This window comes from Magallana gigas, chromosome 9 (assembly GCF_963853765.1).
Source record: "Magallana gigas chromosome 9, xbMagGiga1.1, whole genome shotgun sequence".
In the NCBI taxonomy this organism is placed as follows: domain Eukaryota; kingdom Metazoa; phylum Mollusca; class Bivalvia; order Ostreida; family Ostreidae; genus Magallana; species Magallana gigas.
Window position 1 is genome coordinate 16,735,823 of NC_088861.1, and position 16,911 is coordinate 16,752,733.

The following is a 16,911-nucleotide window of genomic DNA, read 5'->3' on the forward strand; positions in this document are numbered from 1 at the left end:
TCAACAGTCGGCATAATAATAACAATAGTGTAGTGTTGGGCATGTACTATGCCTAAATTATAAGTAGTCAGGGTTTGATACATAGTGCACTCGCCTCCGGCTCGTGCACTATGTATCAAACCCCGACTACTATTTAGGCATAGTACATGCACAACGAAACACTATTTTATAAATAACATGTTGGTAAAGCCTTGTGATATCATTTCAGTTTGTATTTTTTTTTATTTGGGTGCAAAAGCTTAAGACGCAATTGTTTTACTTCTCTATACAGTCATGTTTTTTGGTACGGTTGTTTCTTTAGGCATACCTTGAAAAAATCACCAGTGCATTTGTTTAAACACTGATTATGCTATGTTGCTCAGAAAGTAGATTTTTCTCATCTCACCAATTAGCGTAACGCGACACCAAAACGTATGCTTCATCGAAGTTATTGCACTCTAGGTTATACAATGAACAAACTAAGCCATAAGAAGCAAAATGTCAGCAACATACGCTCATATGGCTTTTCAGATTTGCAAAAAATAGCAGCAGTTATATTTACCTACGCTTCCTCGCCCCTGTCTGTCTCTCATTTGTACATTTGAATGTTTCCTCCATAAGCAAACTAAAATTAAACGCAATTTCATTTATAAACCTGCATTTTTATCTTAAAGTGTATGTATCGTATGAACTGGTCATTATATGTTTTACCTACCGAATAGTATCAACACGAGTATTACGACAGCTACTGCTGCAACGATTATTAACCATCTAAAATCCAACAGACAAGAAACTGATTAATGATATTTAAAAACTGCATAGTCAGATTATCTAATTTATGTTTGACTATCAAAGAGTCAAAACATTGTCATACATACCTTGTCATTCAAAATATTGAACAAATAATCTTAGAAATAAATATTCTATAACCAAAGCCCGCTTTATAAACAAGAGACCGGAGCCACATCGAGAATCTGAGTAATATTGGCCGTACGTATGTTATATTGTTTAAAATCATTCTACATGGGTACACTCTAAATGTAAACACATCAGCTGAATTTCATGAATAAAAGTGGTATTTATGTAGAGTAAGTGACAATTTTAAAGTGTGAGGTAACATATCTGGTACTTTAAATTGTTCACTTGTATGATGCACTACTTAATGGTATCATACTGACAAAATGTTGCTGTTCTTAAATTACTATAGCAGCCACCTGTAATAGCGTGTCCGACAATTTTAAATAGTATCCCTTTTACTTAGACCTGCACATTTGACGTTTTGCATTACAAATTTACAATAGATACGTAATTGCCTATCACATGATTTAGATCACAAATCACATAAAGGGAACTATTTTAGATGAAAGTTTATGACGTTTAAGTATTTTTTTGCACACCTTAACTTTTCTCATTCATGAACCATTACAACAGTTTAGACACGACATATACGTGATAAACATATACTTTTCTGCTATTCCAATTCTTATCGATAGCCAGGACGTTCATTCGGGTTTGGTTATTTTCACGCTTTTAAGAGTCGCAAAAGAATATCAGGATTGCATTTTACAAAAAAAAAAAAAAACCATTGCGACAAAGTCGTCAATCTCTTCAGTTTTAGGCATGGTCTTCAATGATTAAAATTTAATAAAACTATTCAGTTTACAAATATTTTTTTTTTCTTCAAATCCTTTGAACAGTCGATAGATTAAAAGAAAGATTATGTTATAATTGATAAACACTCATTAATGTGGTGGTAAGCTATTTTGTAAAAATGCAGCCCTGAAATATAATATTTCCTCATTATCTGGGGAAGTCTTAAAGGGGCAAAGTCACGATTTTTTTCAAATTATTTTTTTCTGTTTTTATCATTTACAATGCTTTAGGAATTCATTTCTAATTTGAGAGTCAGTTGTAGAGTTATAAGCAAGACTCACAATTTTTTGTCATGTTAATAAGGCTCGTGTCCTGTCTTTGTTTACATATTAAATTCAATATACTAGTAAAATCCTATTTCAAGGTAATTTGGCTATCTTCTTATTCTTTTTTTTAGTTGAAAGCCTACATAATCAGTTCCTTAGGTTTATATTTTGACGACAAGTGTTACAAAATAGCAGGTGCTATGTCTTGGTGTTATTTGCTAAATTAAACAGTCCTGCGTTATGCAAAAACTTTAACCAATCAGAAAGCTCCAAAGATCGCGTATTTGCTTGTTGTTGGGTTAATGTTTTAGTTTTTAATCGATTATGAGAATTCGATGGAATTTGACCAATCAGCGTGGGTTCTCAGTTCACGTGGCTTCATAGTTTGTAAATTAGAGCCACACTCAAATCTGTTTAGAAAAATCTTCGGCAAAGCCCCTCCATCCACCCTTTTCTTCCACCTCATGGTGTTCATTTTACTTTAAATGTTTTGTGTAGGCGTTTTTTTATATTTGGTATACCCCATCCTTTTTCGATGATTGGCATATCAGGGCCATGCTTTTTCAAATTCTATATTATGTGTTGCAAAATATATCGAAAATGTATCAGCGGTGTTTTCTAGTCTCGTCTGACCCCTACAATGTTTACAGTTTTTTTTATTTGAATTAGTGGCAAATGTTCATCATCAACTATGTTATGTTTTTCTATTTTCATCAAAAACCTAGGGCAGTCATCTTGTCTCTTAATAACAAAGGAACATAAATTCATTTTAAGTTTAAACCTGAATTTTTTTCTTCATCATTTAAAATGTAAACAAAAGCTTAATTTACATCGAAAAAATTGTAAGCTTTGTAACTCACTAATAGCTCAGCAAATGACGCTCAAATGTTGGTTGCTTTTAAAAATGATATACGGAAGCATTTTAAATATTAATTAAAAAAGGAAAATTGATTTTTGACCAAAAACAGTGGCCATGCCCCTTTAAAGATTAGCATATGCATAAAACTTAATTATAGCTTTTCTCTATTCATAAATCGACATACATGTAATATTTTCAATCATCTATAAGACATCTAACAAACCTGCTCTTATATGTTATGAATAACACGAACAATTCTAGCCCTACGTTCAAGCTCATAGATGACACAAAAATATTTATTATGCAAAGTTTTGATAAACGAATAATAAAACATAAAAAAGTGAACTGTAACACAGACATCAGTGAACAAAATAGGTTTGTTCTTTGAATGTAGAAAACAAAACAGTTCCCTTATTATTTATTGATAAGGTTTTATACATGCAATCATTTCATAATTAAAATTTACATCCAAAACGATCAATAATCATTAGAGTATAATAGATTATGTGGGGTTTCCATAACAAAAATTGTTAATGTTGGTACCATGTAAATTTTGTTCCAACTTCATACATATCAATGTATCTAATCACTAAAAATAGTCCATAACTCAATCCGACACGTTACCAGTTCACCGATTAAAATTGCCTAATTATTGCATAAATGTGATACTGTATTTATTTGGTCCAATTTTTGTGTGTCCTATATGTCTAGTGCTTCGTTTTGAAAATGAATACAGTAATCTAATCAGCATCGTTTAAAAACTTAGATAAATGTTTAAAAGTTCGTTTTAAATTTCTTATTTGAGTGACTTTTTTATTAATTACGAAAATGAGAAATTTAAGCCCTCATAAATGATGTATACATTTGTTGATCTTTAAATTGAAATGATAAATTAATGAGATAACACGAAACGTTTTACCACAGCATTGGTTATCCCCCTGTAGCGTATCAGACATTTTTTAGCACCAATATAAAGAATGATGTATCTATTAATTTTAAAACAAAAAGCGCGAAATGAATGTGAAAAGTTTATTCTGTGATATTTAAATTTATGAAAATAAAAATTTAGTGGAGAATGTGCCTTAAGGTATACGTTTACTCATAATGAAAAAATATTCCATTGATGGTAATGAAATCCATCAATTGTGTGTAAAATACCTATCATGGTAGTGCTATTTTTCACTTTCAAAAAAGTAGGTCAATGACATACTTTTGAATTAATGGCCATTGAATATTTCTTTTCTAAATTAAAGAAAAATCCCTAAAAATTTAACGCTATGATTGAGATTTTCTTATTTGTGAACATGAAAATAATACACCGATCCATTTTATTTGTGGGTGTGTCGGGTTTGACCAATCAGATCACGTCATCTGATGCGGCGTATAAGGTCGGACATTGGTCGGACATCGCTACATGAAAATGGCGATTGTTTACGCATTGAAACTGTAAATCTGGGTGTTATTTTTCGATTGAGTTAAATATAATGGTGAAGCACTGTTCGTATGGGACATGTAAATCGGATAGCAGGTATCCAGAGAAACTTATGGGGGCAAAATTCATCCCATTTCCGAAGCCAAAGTCTGATTTGGAGAAATGTTTACGATGGATATCATGCTGTCGAAGACCACATGCCCAGCTTAACGTTGACAAAATTACGAAGCATACATATGTGTGTTCTAAGGTAAGTACACGTTCATTATATTTTCAAATTATAGAATAACCTCTCATCCAGTAATTCGATATCCTTTGAACATGTTGAACACTGACTATACCCAGTAACGTTACATCACGTATGTACAACTTGAAAATGGCGTCGTTTTTGTTCCGACTTCTAAAATACCAAAATGCCCCTACTGGCATAAACAAATTAGATTTTAACACTTGTTTATATGTCGGAATGCTTGTAAAACAAATGCAGTAAAATTTTAAACCTGTAGCTTTGTGCTGTGACAGAGTCAGACAGAGCGCATTACATATCATAGAATATACTGATTGTATTACTATTTTATTTTACACTGTTTCAGCATTTCATTTCATTGGATGGCCCTTCAGATGAATACCCAGATCCTTGTGATGCCCAGACTGGTGAACTGCACAGAGCAAGGCGAAAGATCATATACTTGTCTCAACAGTCAGAATCAGATGATTTAAACAGCAAGACCAGGTTTGCATCAAATGAAACATTTCAATAATCAGCTGATAAGTGTTGGGTTAAAGATGAACATATTTGTCTCTGGTCAGATAATATATTGCATAACTTTCTCTACATCTGTATTCTGTATTCTACATGTTCTATACCGGTCTTATAATGAAGTTTTTTATCAATTTTTTTTTTCAGTAGTACCAGTACTGATGATTCACCAGACTCTCATGCAATGGAATGCTGTTTAACAACACAGACAACTTCAAATCCTGTCATAGATTCCTCATGCCAAACAGAAGAAGAATGTATGTATATTTTTCAATATCAGATTCTGCTTCTGTGATTTAGCTGGTTCCTTTTTATTAATTGAACACAGTAACACACTTTCATTTGTGAAATAATTCATTTCATAGCTGTAAAGTAACATTTGATGACTTAAAACTATGCAGCAGGAATATTGTTCAATATTCTTGGTCTGTATTGAAGATAAAAATTAGCAAGCTTATCAAACATTTCTGTAATGAAGTCAACATTTTTGGTTATTTTTTCCACAAATAAATCTTTTCTTGTGTACACAACAAATATGCAGAAAGAAACACCTGTCACCATTAATTGTCCCTGAATTTGGAAATAATAATCATGATTCTTTTTCAATGTATATGAGTCTCCTAATATCTCAAGACAAAACTTTGGTAAGTTCACTGCCTCTGCGATGAGTAAATCTCTAGCTGAAAAGGGACATTTTATTTCCAATACCCCAGTCTGTCCTTCTATACAAACTTTACCATCAGGCGAGGCAGCAAGAAATGAAAATCTTGGATTTACTACTAATCCACAGTCATGAATATGTACATTGTGGAATTTTTCCATATATTTCTGTTTAGCTATGTTTTCATTACATTTGCCGTAGGAAGTTGCTTCAGTAGTAAAATTTTTACTTTCAAATATGCTAGAAACAAAAGTGTCGGTGATATCTTTTTTCCTTTTACATATTCTTGCAAACTGGGAAGCAGTCACACGTTTCTTCCTCTCCTCATACCACAAAGCATTTCCAGATTGATCCACGGTTAATCTTTCTAACTTCTCGGCGTCATCTTGTGTCATGTTAAAAGCTTCATTGAGTTGTTGAAATTTAGAATTGATTAATGGCACATCAGTGTCTAGAGGAAATGTAGTATTTCCACAAGCCCCATGTACAATGGTCGGAAAAGATTTGTAGTTTTTCAACTGAAAATTTACAGATAATATAAGTATAATTAACATCTTTAATATGTACATAGGCTAATACATGGTACATGTAACTACAAAAATTATTGATAACAGAAAACTGTGAGAATAAAGTTAACTACATATTTATATATACCATATATACTTAACGGTATGCAAACTCTTGTAAGTAAGTAATGTAATTATGTATGCATGTAATTTTATCGGTATTGTTTCTGATCATATAATTTTATTTATTTTGATGTTAATTACAGTACACTTATTAATGAACTATTTTATTTACTATTTCAGTATTTTCATCTATGGATGTGCTTTCATGGGTTGCACAAGTTAGAAAACTGGAGGAAGAAAATGACAGGTTGCGACAGGAAATCAGACAGAGAGGGAAAGTTTCTGATGCTGCTTGCCAAACAGAGAGAGATACAAATTTCACTGCTAAAGAAGTTTCAAAGTCAAAGATCAAAAACTTGTTTGAATTTTACACTGGATTAAGTTATAGTAGATTTCTCATGCTTCTTGTGTTTCTCTTTCCAAGTTGTGAAAATCCAATCATTTATGAAGACAAAAGAAAAGAAACACATATTGACAAGTTTCCTTTGTCACAGCAGTTGTTTATGTACCTGTGCAGACTAAGAAATGCTTTAAATGTGAAAGATTTAGCATTCAGATTCAATATTAAGGTTCAAACTGTGTCAACAGTAATTAATGGGGTAGCGAAGTACATGTATTTGAGATTAGGTTCCTTAAGTTATTGGCCCCATCGAAATACAATCATAGGAATCATGCCAGAATCTTACAAACATGATTTTCCAAACTGTTTAGCTATTCTTGACTGTACCGAGCTAAAAACTGAAAAACCTTCATCATTGAAACAACAAAGTCAGTGCTATTCAGACTACAAATCATCCAATACATTAAAAGCTCTTGTTGTTTGTGACCCAAGAGGGTCAATTTTATTTGTTTCGGATTTATTTTCTGGAAGTATTTCTGACAATGATATCATTGAACAATGTGGTTTTTATGATTATTTAAAACATTTGAAAGAAATGGAGTTTATTGCTAATAATGATGCCTTAATGGCTGACAAAGGGTTTCTAATTGAAAAAGAGTTGGCACTTTTAGATTTGCAGTTGAATATTCCACCCCTTGCATCTAGTGCTAGGCCATTTAGTGAAAGCGATGTAAACCTCACCAGAAAAATAGCTACTCATAGAATACACATTGAACGTGCCATCAATCAAATAAAGTGTTTTAAATTATTGAAAAGAAAAATTCCTGTGAGCATGTTTAATTGTATTAATGCACATTGGTTTGTAGCTGCGATGTTGACAAATTTCCAAGATACTTTAGTAAAGTTTTGAAAATGAATGTTCTTGTTTTTATTTAATATAGTACATGCATGCAAACATTTCTGTGTCTTATACCTGATATGGAAGCATTGACCCCATCTGTACACCACCTAGTGTTGTATCAATCAGCTGAACCTCCTCCTGAAGGAGGTAGGATAGTGGTGTTCCCACAGCTGCGGAATCTGTCTTTAGCTTTTTCACCTCCATAGCACCAATCTCTGGTATTCTTAATTAATTTATATGCGGTGAGTTCATATATTCTAGTTTAGATTTATATTATTCAAACGTAACATGTCTCATGAAGACTTTATTATAAAAACCTTACAATAATTTGTCAGTACCTCATCTTTGGCATAATGCTATGGATAGGCCTCTTTTTTCTTGGGGTCTGTTTAGGTTTAGAAAACACCATTGCAGAAAGTGGTTCTGGGCTGATTTTGGACCCCCGTGGTTTATGCCACTGCTGTGGCATACTAGTGCAGGCAAGTGCTGAAGGAACTTCAGTCATGCCAAGATTTTTGTAGTGAATTAAAGTGTATAGCATACCAATTGAATGGGAACAAGTACCGCTTACTCTGAAAAGAATATTTTTAAACACGTATGTGGAATATGTTACGATGGGTTTTTTTTAAAATAAACATCATAATCTTTCGATATAAGTACATACCCAGCTTTGCATGAGCAATGACTCTCTGTGATACTTGAAGTTGTGATCGTAATTGTCATGTTTATTTTGTGGGGAGCTTCACTTTTACGCATAGATCGAAAACATTTGGCGGCGATATCTATTGATTCATCACTGGACTTGTACAATTTTAACGCATGTACATAACTATTCATGAAATAATTATAACCTCTTTCTTTCGCTCTCTTGGAAATTGATGTATTCTTGAAATAATCGAGAGAAATGTCCGAAGGGATTGATGTTAAGTTTATTTCGCCCGCCATGTTTACTTTAGAATGTCCGACCCGAAAGCGTCGCTATGACGTAACTAAGGGGGGCGGAGCTTATCGATGCAAAATGGATCGGTGTATTGCATAACTCTTTTAAAAATGAAAAACAGTTATGAATAGCAGTGACACAAAACAGACACAAAGTAATCAGTTTTCATTCACAATTTTTATGAATATATTAGTCCGAATTCCCTCTATCAGTTTTTAGTTCCTCTCAATTTTTGATTCAATTTTATCAAAAAAAATAAAAATGAATGATGATAATACTAACACGTTTATAGCATAACTAGCTAATTAACTTAATCAGGCGTGAAGTTGGCAGTCGACTGATTACTTTAGAACAATCGGCGGCAGTGTCAACACCCACTTTAAGAATGAAAAACTAAAACTGTTTATAATGTACCTGTTCTTTTTTTTTTATACTTTCTTGTAGCTCTAGATTTTTTTATTTTGTTTGTTACTCATGTAATTTATTTCTTTTGAAAAAATTGACAATGTCTATTGTTCGTGTCGTTAGTCATGTTTATTGCATTATATATTCAGTTGAGTTTATTTCAGAGTTGTGATTTTTTTCATTTATATAATATATATATATATATATATATATATATATATATATATATATATATATATATATATATATATATATATATATATAATGAAGCACTTCTCTTTAAAAAGGTATATCAGAGATGAAATTATATATTTTAAGAAAACAGGGGTTACAAATATGTTATATCCATGTACAATGAGAATGCAAACAGAAAAGAATGTTTAGCTTCGTCAATTGTTTGCTGAAGATCGAATAGCACCAAGTTTTGATACTTGTTTATTTATGATATATACTGATAAGTTTTTGAATTTTTGTTGACAAATGTCAATATCCTCTGTTCATTGATATAAAAGAATCAGGCATTTAGCGTCAGGGTAAATATAAAGGGGTGATATTGCCCACTGACCCTCTTCATGTGAGGATAGTTCGTCAAAATATTATGAAACTAAATACAATTCCTAGAAAAACTAGCAATCTTACATGTGATTGTTTACTGTCGGTTTTTTTCTTGGTGTGTGTGGGCGTTGAATAAGGTCGTAACAATCAGGATCTGTAAATTTCAAAACAATACTAAATTCTTAAAATATGTTCACTGAAACATCAGACTTACAAAATCTTTTACAAAAACATTTTTTTCAACATACACTGATCAACGTGTTTGCCGTGCTAATTAACTTCAGGTTTTTTTTTCTTATAAAAATGTATTATACTTTTGATAAATTTTATGTTAAAAACATTGCAGAATTCGACACTGGCCATATTCATTAATTATTTCTAATACATTTTTTACTAAGTTGTACATTCTATTTACATATTTACATTTATAGGCGTCCGTTGACCAATAAAATTTGTCACAATTTGGAAAGCTTCCATTTTTGCATGGAGCTTTTCGGTGATCCTGTATCACTCTTCCGATAACATTGAACTCTGTACAATGCCCTGTTAAAATTATTTGCAATATGATGAAAGTATATAATTAATATTTTATGTCTAGATACAAATGCAATTTAATTATAAGAGAAACGAAAAAAAATACCCAGAATTAATCGTTCGGGTGCACACACTTCCACCAAGGCATTTCTGTATCCATTCAAGACACAGTGATATTTAAATTTTTCAGAAGCAGCACAAGTTAGTTCTGCTGCTCTTTTGCTGCAATTTTTTTCCCTTGCAGCTTTATCCCATTCTTCTTTAGATTTGGGACAGGAAGGCACGACTATCAAGTTAGCAACATACTCTTCGCAGAGACTTAATTGACTTCTGCAACACTACATATAATAAAATGTAAATGTAATTTGTAAAAAATAAATATCAAAAATATAACAAATAAAAATCTCAACGTCTTGCAGACAGACAGACAGACAGACAGACAGATATATAGATAGATAGATAGATAGATAGATAGATAGATAGATAGATAGATAGATAGATAGATAGATCGGTAGGTCAATAGATAGATAGATAGATAGATAGATAGATAGATAGATAGATAGATAGATAGATAGATAAATAGATAGATAGATAGATTACCTGTATTGTCACCAAAATTACACCAAGGCAAAGGAGGCAGGTACTCATCCTTAACTCTGCATTACATTTTAGGAAGAGTAAAAATTTATTAAGGTATTCAGTGTATAACGAAGGGATATTGACCAATTTTTAATCATTCTAAACTAGTTAGATATGTATTGCTAGATAACTATGAAAGTGAAATGAACCAAATTCACATCACAGACAAAATATAAGTAGCTGGTCATTTTGTACTTTAAGATGTTTTAAAGAGTTATCTCCCCTTGATAAAAAAAATTAATTTCGTCAAAATATCTGCGGTAAATGATTGTTTTTATTTCATATCTTAATATAGAGAAAGTTTATGCAGGTATTGACCAAAAGAGATTTAAGAAACATTACATGACATAACATACATGTAAATCAAATAAAAAAAAATACATGTACTAAGGTATAATGCCCACTAGATAAAACGCAATTATCTCTAATGATGTTCAAAAACGTTTATTCCAGAGGAACAAAATCAACTGCTTCTGTAAAAAAGAGGCCCATTGGACACATAGCTCACTATAATAACAGCAGTCTTTGTAAAATCATATACAATATCCGGACAATGAACTGTCTATGAAAAGTTCAAACTTTTCCGCGATATATTTTTTTTATATTTATCATTCAGCTCATTTTGTAACAGGATTTTTTTTATAACCATGCCACATATTTAGCATTGCAGCTCCAAAAATGACCTTAAACTACTGTTTATATATAAGATATAAACCTATAAATCAAACTTTGCATCCCTTGTGAGGCCAAGCAATTGCAATTGTCCAGGAGTCATAAGTCTTAACAATTTTAAAAAATCAACAATTTGTCAAAATGCTTGCACATATATGTAAACCCAAACATTAAATCATTTGATTTTTTTAATAATTCAGAATATTTTTCGTTGTAAAAACGGATTCTCTCAAATAGGGCTCCACCACATTTCTAATGATTTTTTTGAATCTGAATTTACACTATCTAAGGTTGCTTTTACTTAGTAATTGGTTTTTAGAATATTTTTAAGATTTTATTTTATATATTCCTACATGTATGTGAAAAATCGACCCCTCTTTTGAGGCTTCGCCCTATACCTGGTGATCATGACTTTCACAAACTACTCTCTGTTCTACCTGAGGATGCTTTCATACATTCGGTTTCTAAGAAGAATGTGGTTTTTGAAGATTTTTCTCGATATATTCTCGCTCATTATGGCTGCACTTTGTTTCAAGAGACCATGGTTTGAAAAAAATAACTCGAATTTATCGTACTATATTTACACTTGCAAATGGTTTCCCTTATATAACATTGTTTGCGCAATCCGCTTTAATTTCTGCATAGGTCAAAGTAGCGCATGAATAATCTATAGGTGACTACTTTTTCTATGTGCTCAAACTAACCAACTTGTGCTGAAACAAACCTTATTAGATTTCGTAATAAAAAATTTCGGCATAAAAAAATAAACGTATATGTATTTTGTTATACGAAGTTGTATTCAAGCATTTAAAAAAAATATAACATTAATCGCGGAGGATAAATGATTCAGGTAAGATAGGCCTGTAAACAGAATAACGTTTATGAATCGAGATCGTAACGTGGCGTTCTTGAAAATTACAATCGCACGCAATTTGTCAAAGGAGTAAATTAAGTTAGAATTCATTACTGACTTTATTACAAACAATTTTCGATCAAAATCGCAAACACAATATCACAGACCTTTCGTGTTCAGTCCATTCACGGATCGCGGTTGCGGTCAAAGTTAACTCATTGTGCTTCTCTGTCCGTTTTGTTCCGTAAAAAGAACTAAGAAGTTAAAACAGCTTTTCTCTATAATGTCGGAGAAAATTCATATTGCATTGGAATCTGATTCTGCGATAAAGTTTCCCCTGAAAATGCCCAGACTCTAACTCAGCTTTCAATCGCTTTGTTTTCAAATTTCCAACCGCTCTGCGACTTCAACAGAAGTGGTACTATTCCGCCAAGCTTCAATCGTTTTTTTTTTCAATTGTACAAGTGAATTTTCTTTCCTGTTTCACTTTATTATAATAAAAAAGGGTTGTCTTGTCAAAAGTAGTGTCATATTTATTTATCATGATAATCAAATACTTGGAACATTGTTGTACTAGTTTTTGTTACGTCATCTTAATCGAAGCAGCTTTCTAAGTCATCACAAAAAAGAAAGTATGGAGCATTTTTATTGTCACAATTTCCAACAAATGTAAATATAGGAAATAAGGTATTATTTTTGGATGCATATCGGTATACAAATACGGGTTGGTACGTGATCAAATTTCCATAAGGCTTTATGGGATTTGATCATGTTTCAGCTTTTCTGGTCAAAAGGTTTTGGCGAAAAAAAGTTTTAAAGAAATTTTCTTGACATATTCCTATGCAAAAATTACACCTATTGATACTTTGTGTTAAGTTTAGTTAAAAGTGTCCAGTGGCTCTGGTGGAGAAGTCGAAAAAGTTAATAGACAGAAATGTAGACGGGCGAACAAACAGACGGATGCATGAGAAAAATTGATAAATAAAGTTTTGGATTTAAAATTGCTCAAGCATTAACACAATACTTACACGTACACATGATCATGAGTATGACGTCGAAAAATTTCAAATAAATTTGGCAGTTTGATTTTTGACAAAATATTCAAATGAAATTCAGTAATGAATGCTACACGAATATAATATGTTTCCTCTAACAAAATGCCCACCTCAATCAACTCTACAGGACTTAAAAAAGCCAAATGGACGACTACTAAAAAAACAGATCCGTCTATCAATATGCATGAAACTGAGTACTTTGTCAGCTTTGTTAAGTGGGTTCAAATAAACATATAACTCGACTTTTGTATTTTTCTTCAATTAAGAAGTAGTACTTTTTACTCATACAAATCTACTATAATAACTTAATTTTTATGAAACAGTTATTCTTTTTGTTATCTACCAATAACGTTAATGTGGCTACTACAATGAAATATTTTCTTAAATCAGCAGAAACTTACTTGATTATGATAGAGAAGTATTTAAGTCTAATAGGCTAACAAATATGCAATTTTGAATGAAAAACTAGTGGGTATTGTTTTTTTTACAAAAAAAAACACATGTCTCCCCTTCTTCCCAAGGATTGTAATATGGGGCAAATTTAACAATTGAAAAAGAATGATGTCAGCTATATGTTACCCAGACCCAGACAAAATTTTATTATCTTTTTCTTAATTTGACCTTGAGTAAAACATGGTTAAGGTCATATATAAATCAATAGTACACCTAAGGGTATTATTATTGTTCTTTGTTTAAAGTTTGAAGTCCTTCTGTCAAAGTATATCAAGAAGTTGAACAATGAAGTTTTTTCTAATATGACCTTGAAATAAAAATTCTAGGTCAAGGTCAAAATTTTTGGCAAGGTTCAACTAGGTTATATACCATCTATCCATGATACAAGTTAAAAGTCTGTATGTTAAAGGAGTCTTGTTTTATGGTTCGGACAATATTTTTTATGAAAAGCTTGACCTTGAAGAACAAAATAGGTCAAGGTCAAAACTTGTGGTGGTGTGCACTCCTTCTCAATACCATCTACCTATGTTCCAAGTTTGAAGTCTTATTGTCAAAGGGTATTAAAGTTATGACCCAGACAAAACTTTATTATTTTTTTCTTAATTTGACCTTGAGTAAAACAAGATCAAGGTCAAATATTATTCAATAGTACACTTAAGTGTATTATTGTTGTTCTTTGTTTAAAGTTTGAAGTTCTTCAGTCAAAGTATATTCAGAAGTTGAACAATGAAGTTTTTTCTAAGATGACCTTGAAATAAAAATTCTAGGTTAAGGTCAAACATTTTGGTAAGGTTCAACTAGGTTATATACCATCTATCCATGATACAAGTTAAAAGTCTGTATGTTAAAGGAGTCTTGTGTTATGGTCCGAACAATATTTTTTATTAACAGCTTGACCTTGAAGAACAAAATAGGTCAAGGTCAAAACTTGTGGTGGTGTGCACTCATTCTCAATACCATCTACCTATGTTCCAAGTTTGAAGTCTTATTGTCAAAGGGTATTAAAGTTATGACCCAGACAAAACTTTATTATTTTTTTCTTAATTTGACCTTGAGTAAAACAAGATCAATGTCAAATATTATTCAATAGTACACTTAAGTGTATTATTGTTGTTCTTTGTTTAAAGTTTGAAGTCCTTCTGTCAAAGTATATTCAGAAGTTGAACAATGAAGTTTTTTCTAAGATGACCTTGAAATAAAAATTTTTGGTTAAGGTCAAACATTTTGGTAAGGTTCAACTAGGTTATATACCATCTATCTATGATACAAGTTAAAAGTCTGTATGTTAAAGGAGTCTTGTGTTATGGTCCGAACAATATTTTTTATTAAAAGCTTGACCTTGAAGAACAAAATAGGTCAAGGTCAAAACTTGTGGTGGTGTGCACTCCTTCTCAATACCATCTACCTATGTTTCAAGTTTGCAGTCTTAATGTCAAAGGGTATTTAAGTTACGGCCTGGACAAATTTGGATGAAGAAGAAGAAGAATGAGAAAGTCGACAAAAACAATATGTCTCCCCTTTGAAAGGGGAGACATAGTTACATTTTTAAAAAATTTAGTTCAGTTAACATGAACAAAAAGCTCAGGCGGATTCGAAATCATTATCTGCGGTTCAAAAGCCCACTTCATTAACCACTGAGATACGACGATATACAACCCAATCGAACGATATACACTGTTTAACAAAACATTTAAATCGCCATCTTGTGACGTAGTGTCTCAAAAAGTATATTAAGTGTAGGTGTAGTGGGGTACCTTAACGTTAATTCAAATGTTGATACATAGCAGAAGGTCGGTGACATACCAAAGTACATTGAATAACGCATGATTTTCTGCAACTATGTACTCATTTAATTCTCAAAAATATATCATGTGTACATGAAAGCATATCAAGTGGACTAAATATATTTAAAACAAAACACATTTTTAAGGAAAATGGTGAAAGATACAAAGGCAATGGTTTTGGCAATAATCCTTTTTATCTTTTTTTTTTATAATACTTGATCAACTTTTGCATGCACAAGTTAAAACTTAATTGAAAAATCCCAATCTCATAGATTTCTACCTACTGTTATTATGGGGTGACAATTATTTTCGCACGTTGCGATGAAGAATAGTTTTTTACCTTCCTATTTCTACGATAGGTTGTGATCTTATGAATTCGTATAAAGAAAAAATTTAAACTAACCGCCTTAACAGCGTAAACACCTTGACCTTGACAAACTGTGCATATGTTCTTTTAAATGTTGAGCTATAAACAAACAAACAGTTAACTACCATTATATATATATATATATATATATATATATATATATATATATATATATATATATATATATATATATATATATATATATATATATATATATTGCTGATCAAGAAGAGTTATACTTTTGTCTTTTATGATGCATTTCCGTAGATTAGTCAGATTCAAAATAAATAAATACAAACATACAAGTAAAACGAAAGTAGATGTATAAAATTGTTGTCTGTCCCTAAAAACTTAAGACTCAAATTCTGTCATTTAATGTGTATAATAGAAAAATCAATGCAATGATAAATAGATAGTGACATTCATTCTAAAAGACTATTACAAGTTTAAGTCTGAGACTTAGTTATATCAGTTAATATACTCAAAATTTAAAACAACGATTACGAAATACCAATTTGAAATCAAATTATCAATAAAAAGATATTTGTTCTTCTGCAACTCATATATTTTAACATTAAATATATTAAAGGTCGACTATTAACATACCTCGAGGCTCATTTACAATACTATCCAATAGTTGTTCAATCAATCGGGCAGTAGCAAGCGCCTTCTCTAAAGGGTGTGACAGTTAAAAATAAAGACATTTAAATGTTCACTGAATGCAATCATTAAACCTGTTTAATATACAGTATGCTCAATATAGCTCGATATAAGTCGGACAGTGTCAGGCACGTAACATCGTTTTTGAAAGTGGGGGGGCCAGACCCATCCAAAAAATCTTGACAAGCCAAAAAAAAAAGGGAAATTTAAAGTTTCCAAAAATCTTCAAAATCCTAATCCGTGGGGGGAGGGGGGGGGGGGGGGACTCGATTATACTTGCAAAAAAATTCTTCTCTACCAAATTTTTTTTCCCTCCAAATCATCAAATTCCTAATCCGTGGGGGGGGGGGGGGGGGGGGGGGGGGGGGGGGGGAGTATCTTCAATTTGACTACTCATTTCCTTATTTCCATATCTATTTTTTACTAACTTCCAAAAAAGTGGGGGGGGGGGGGGGCCAACTCCATTATAATTCATTTTTTTATATTATGTAAATTTTAAAAAAATTGTTGCTGC

The 16,911-nt window shown here is 31.7% G+C and overlaps 3 protein-coding genes across 4 annotated transcripts in view; 1 reads left to right on the plus strand and 2 right to left on the minus strand.

The window, feature by feature from the left end:
• Window positions 1-16,440, minus strand: part of LOC136271832 (uncharacterized) — a 31,609-nt gene extending 15,169 nt beyond the window's left edge. The window contains exons 1-7 of the mRNA XM_066072361.1: window positions 16,344-16,440; window positions 10,515-10,570; window positions 10,021-10,252; window positions 9,804-9,923; window positions 9,465-9,534; window positions 695-750; window positions 542-604 (exon numbers count right to left, since the gene is read on the minus strand). Coding sequence (XP_065928433.1) covers window positions 542-604; window positions 695-750; window positions 9,465-9,534; window positions 9,804-9,923; window positions 10,021-10,252; window positions 10,515-10,562 — 589 coding nt within the window. The 5' untranslated portion in view covers window positions 10,563-10,570; window positions 16,344-16,440. The remainder of the gene's footprint in view (window positions 1-541; window positions 605-694; window positions 751-9,464; window positions 9,535-9,803; window positions 9,924-10,020; window positions 10,253-10,514; window positions 10,571-16,343) is intronic.
• On the plus strand, window positions 4,069-7,496 carry LOC136271549 (uncharacterized). Its single transcript, XM_066071779.1, has 4 exons — window positions 4,069-4,439; window positions 4,783-4,922; window positions 5,097-5,206; window positions 6,420-7,496. Exons 1-4 carry the CDS (start codon window positions 4,242-4,244, stop codon window positions 7,487-7,489), a joined length of 1,518 nt encoding a protein of 505 aa, XP_065927851.1. The 5' UTR covers window positions 4,069-4,241; the 3' UTR covers window positions 7,490-7,496.
• On the minus strand, window positions 5,200-8,431 carry LOC136271550 (uncharacterized). Of its 2 annotated transcripts, XM_066071781.1 has the most exons (3): window positions 8,145-8,431; window positions 7,553-8,052; window positions 5,200-6,128 (listed from the first exon to the last, which is right to left on the minus strand). In XM_066071781.1, exons 2-3 carry the CDS (start codon window positions 7,682-7,684, stop codon window positions 5,343-5,345), a joined length of 918 nt encoding a protein of 305 aa, XP_065927853.1. In that variant the 5' UTR covers window positions 7,685-8,052; window positions 8,145-8,431; the 3' UTR covers window positions 5,200-5,342. The 2 variants fall into 2 exon arrangements, with proteins under 2 accessions (XP_065927853.1, XP_065927852.1); XM_066071780.1 differs by having other exon boundaries at window positions 7,553-8,431.
• Window positions 16,441-16,911: the final 471 nt, after the last annotated feature.

Coding starts and splice junctions, on each gene's coding strand:
- LOC136271549 (XM_066071779.1), top strand. CDS start 4,242: ATGGTGAAGCACTGTTCGTATGGGACATGTAAATCGGATAGCAGGTAT. Junction 4,440..4,782: donor ATACATATGTGTGTTCTAAG/GTAAGTACACGT, acceptor ACACTGTTTCAG/CATTTCATTTCATTGGATGG. Junction 4,923..5,096: donor GATTTAAACAGCAAGACCAG/GTTTGCATCAAA, acceptor TTTTTTTTTCAG/TAGTACCAGTACTGATGATT.
- LOC136271550 (XM_066071781.1), bottom strand. CDS start 7,684: ATGGAGGTGAAAAAGCTAAAGACAGATTCCGCAGCTGTGGGAACACCA. Junction 6,129..7,552: donor GGTCAATGCTTCCATATCAG/GTATAAGACACA, acceptor GTAAATTTTCAG/TTGAAAAACTACAAATCTTT.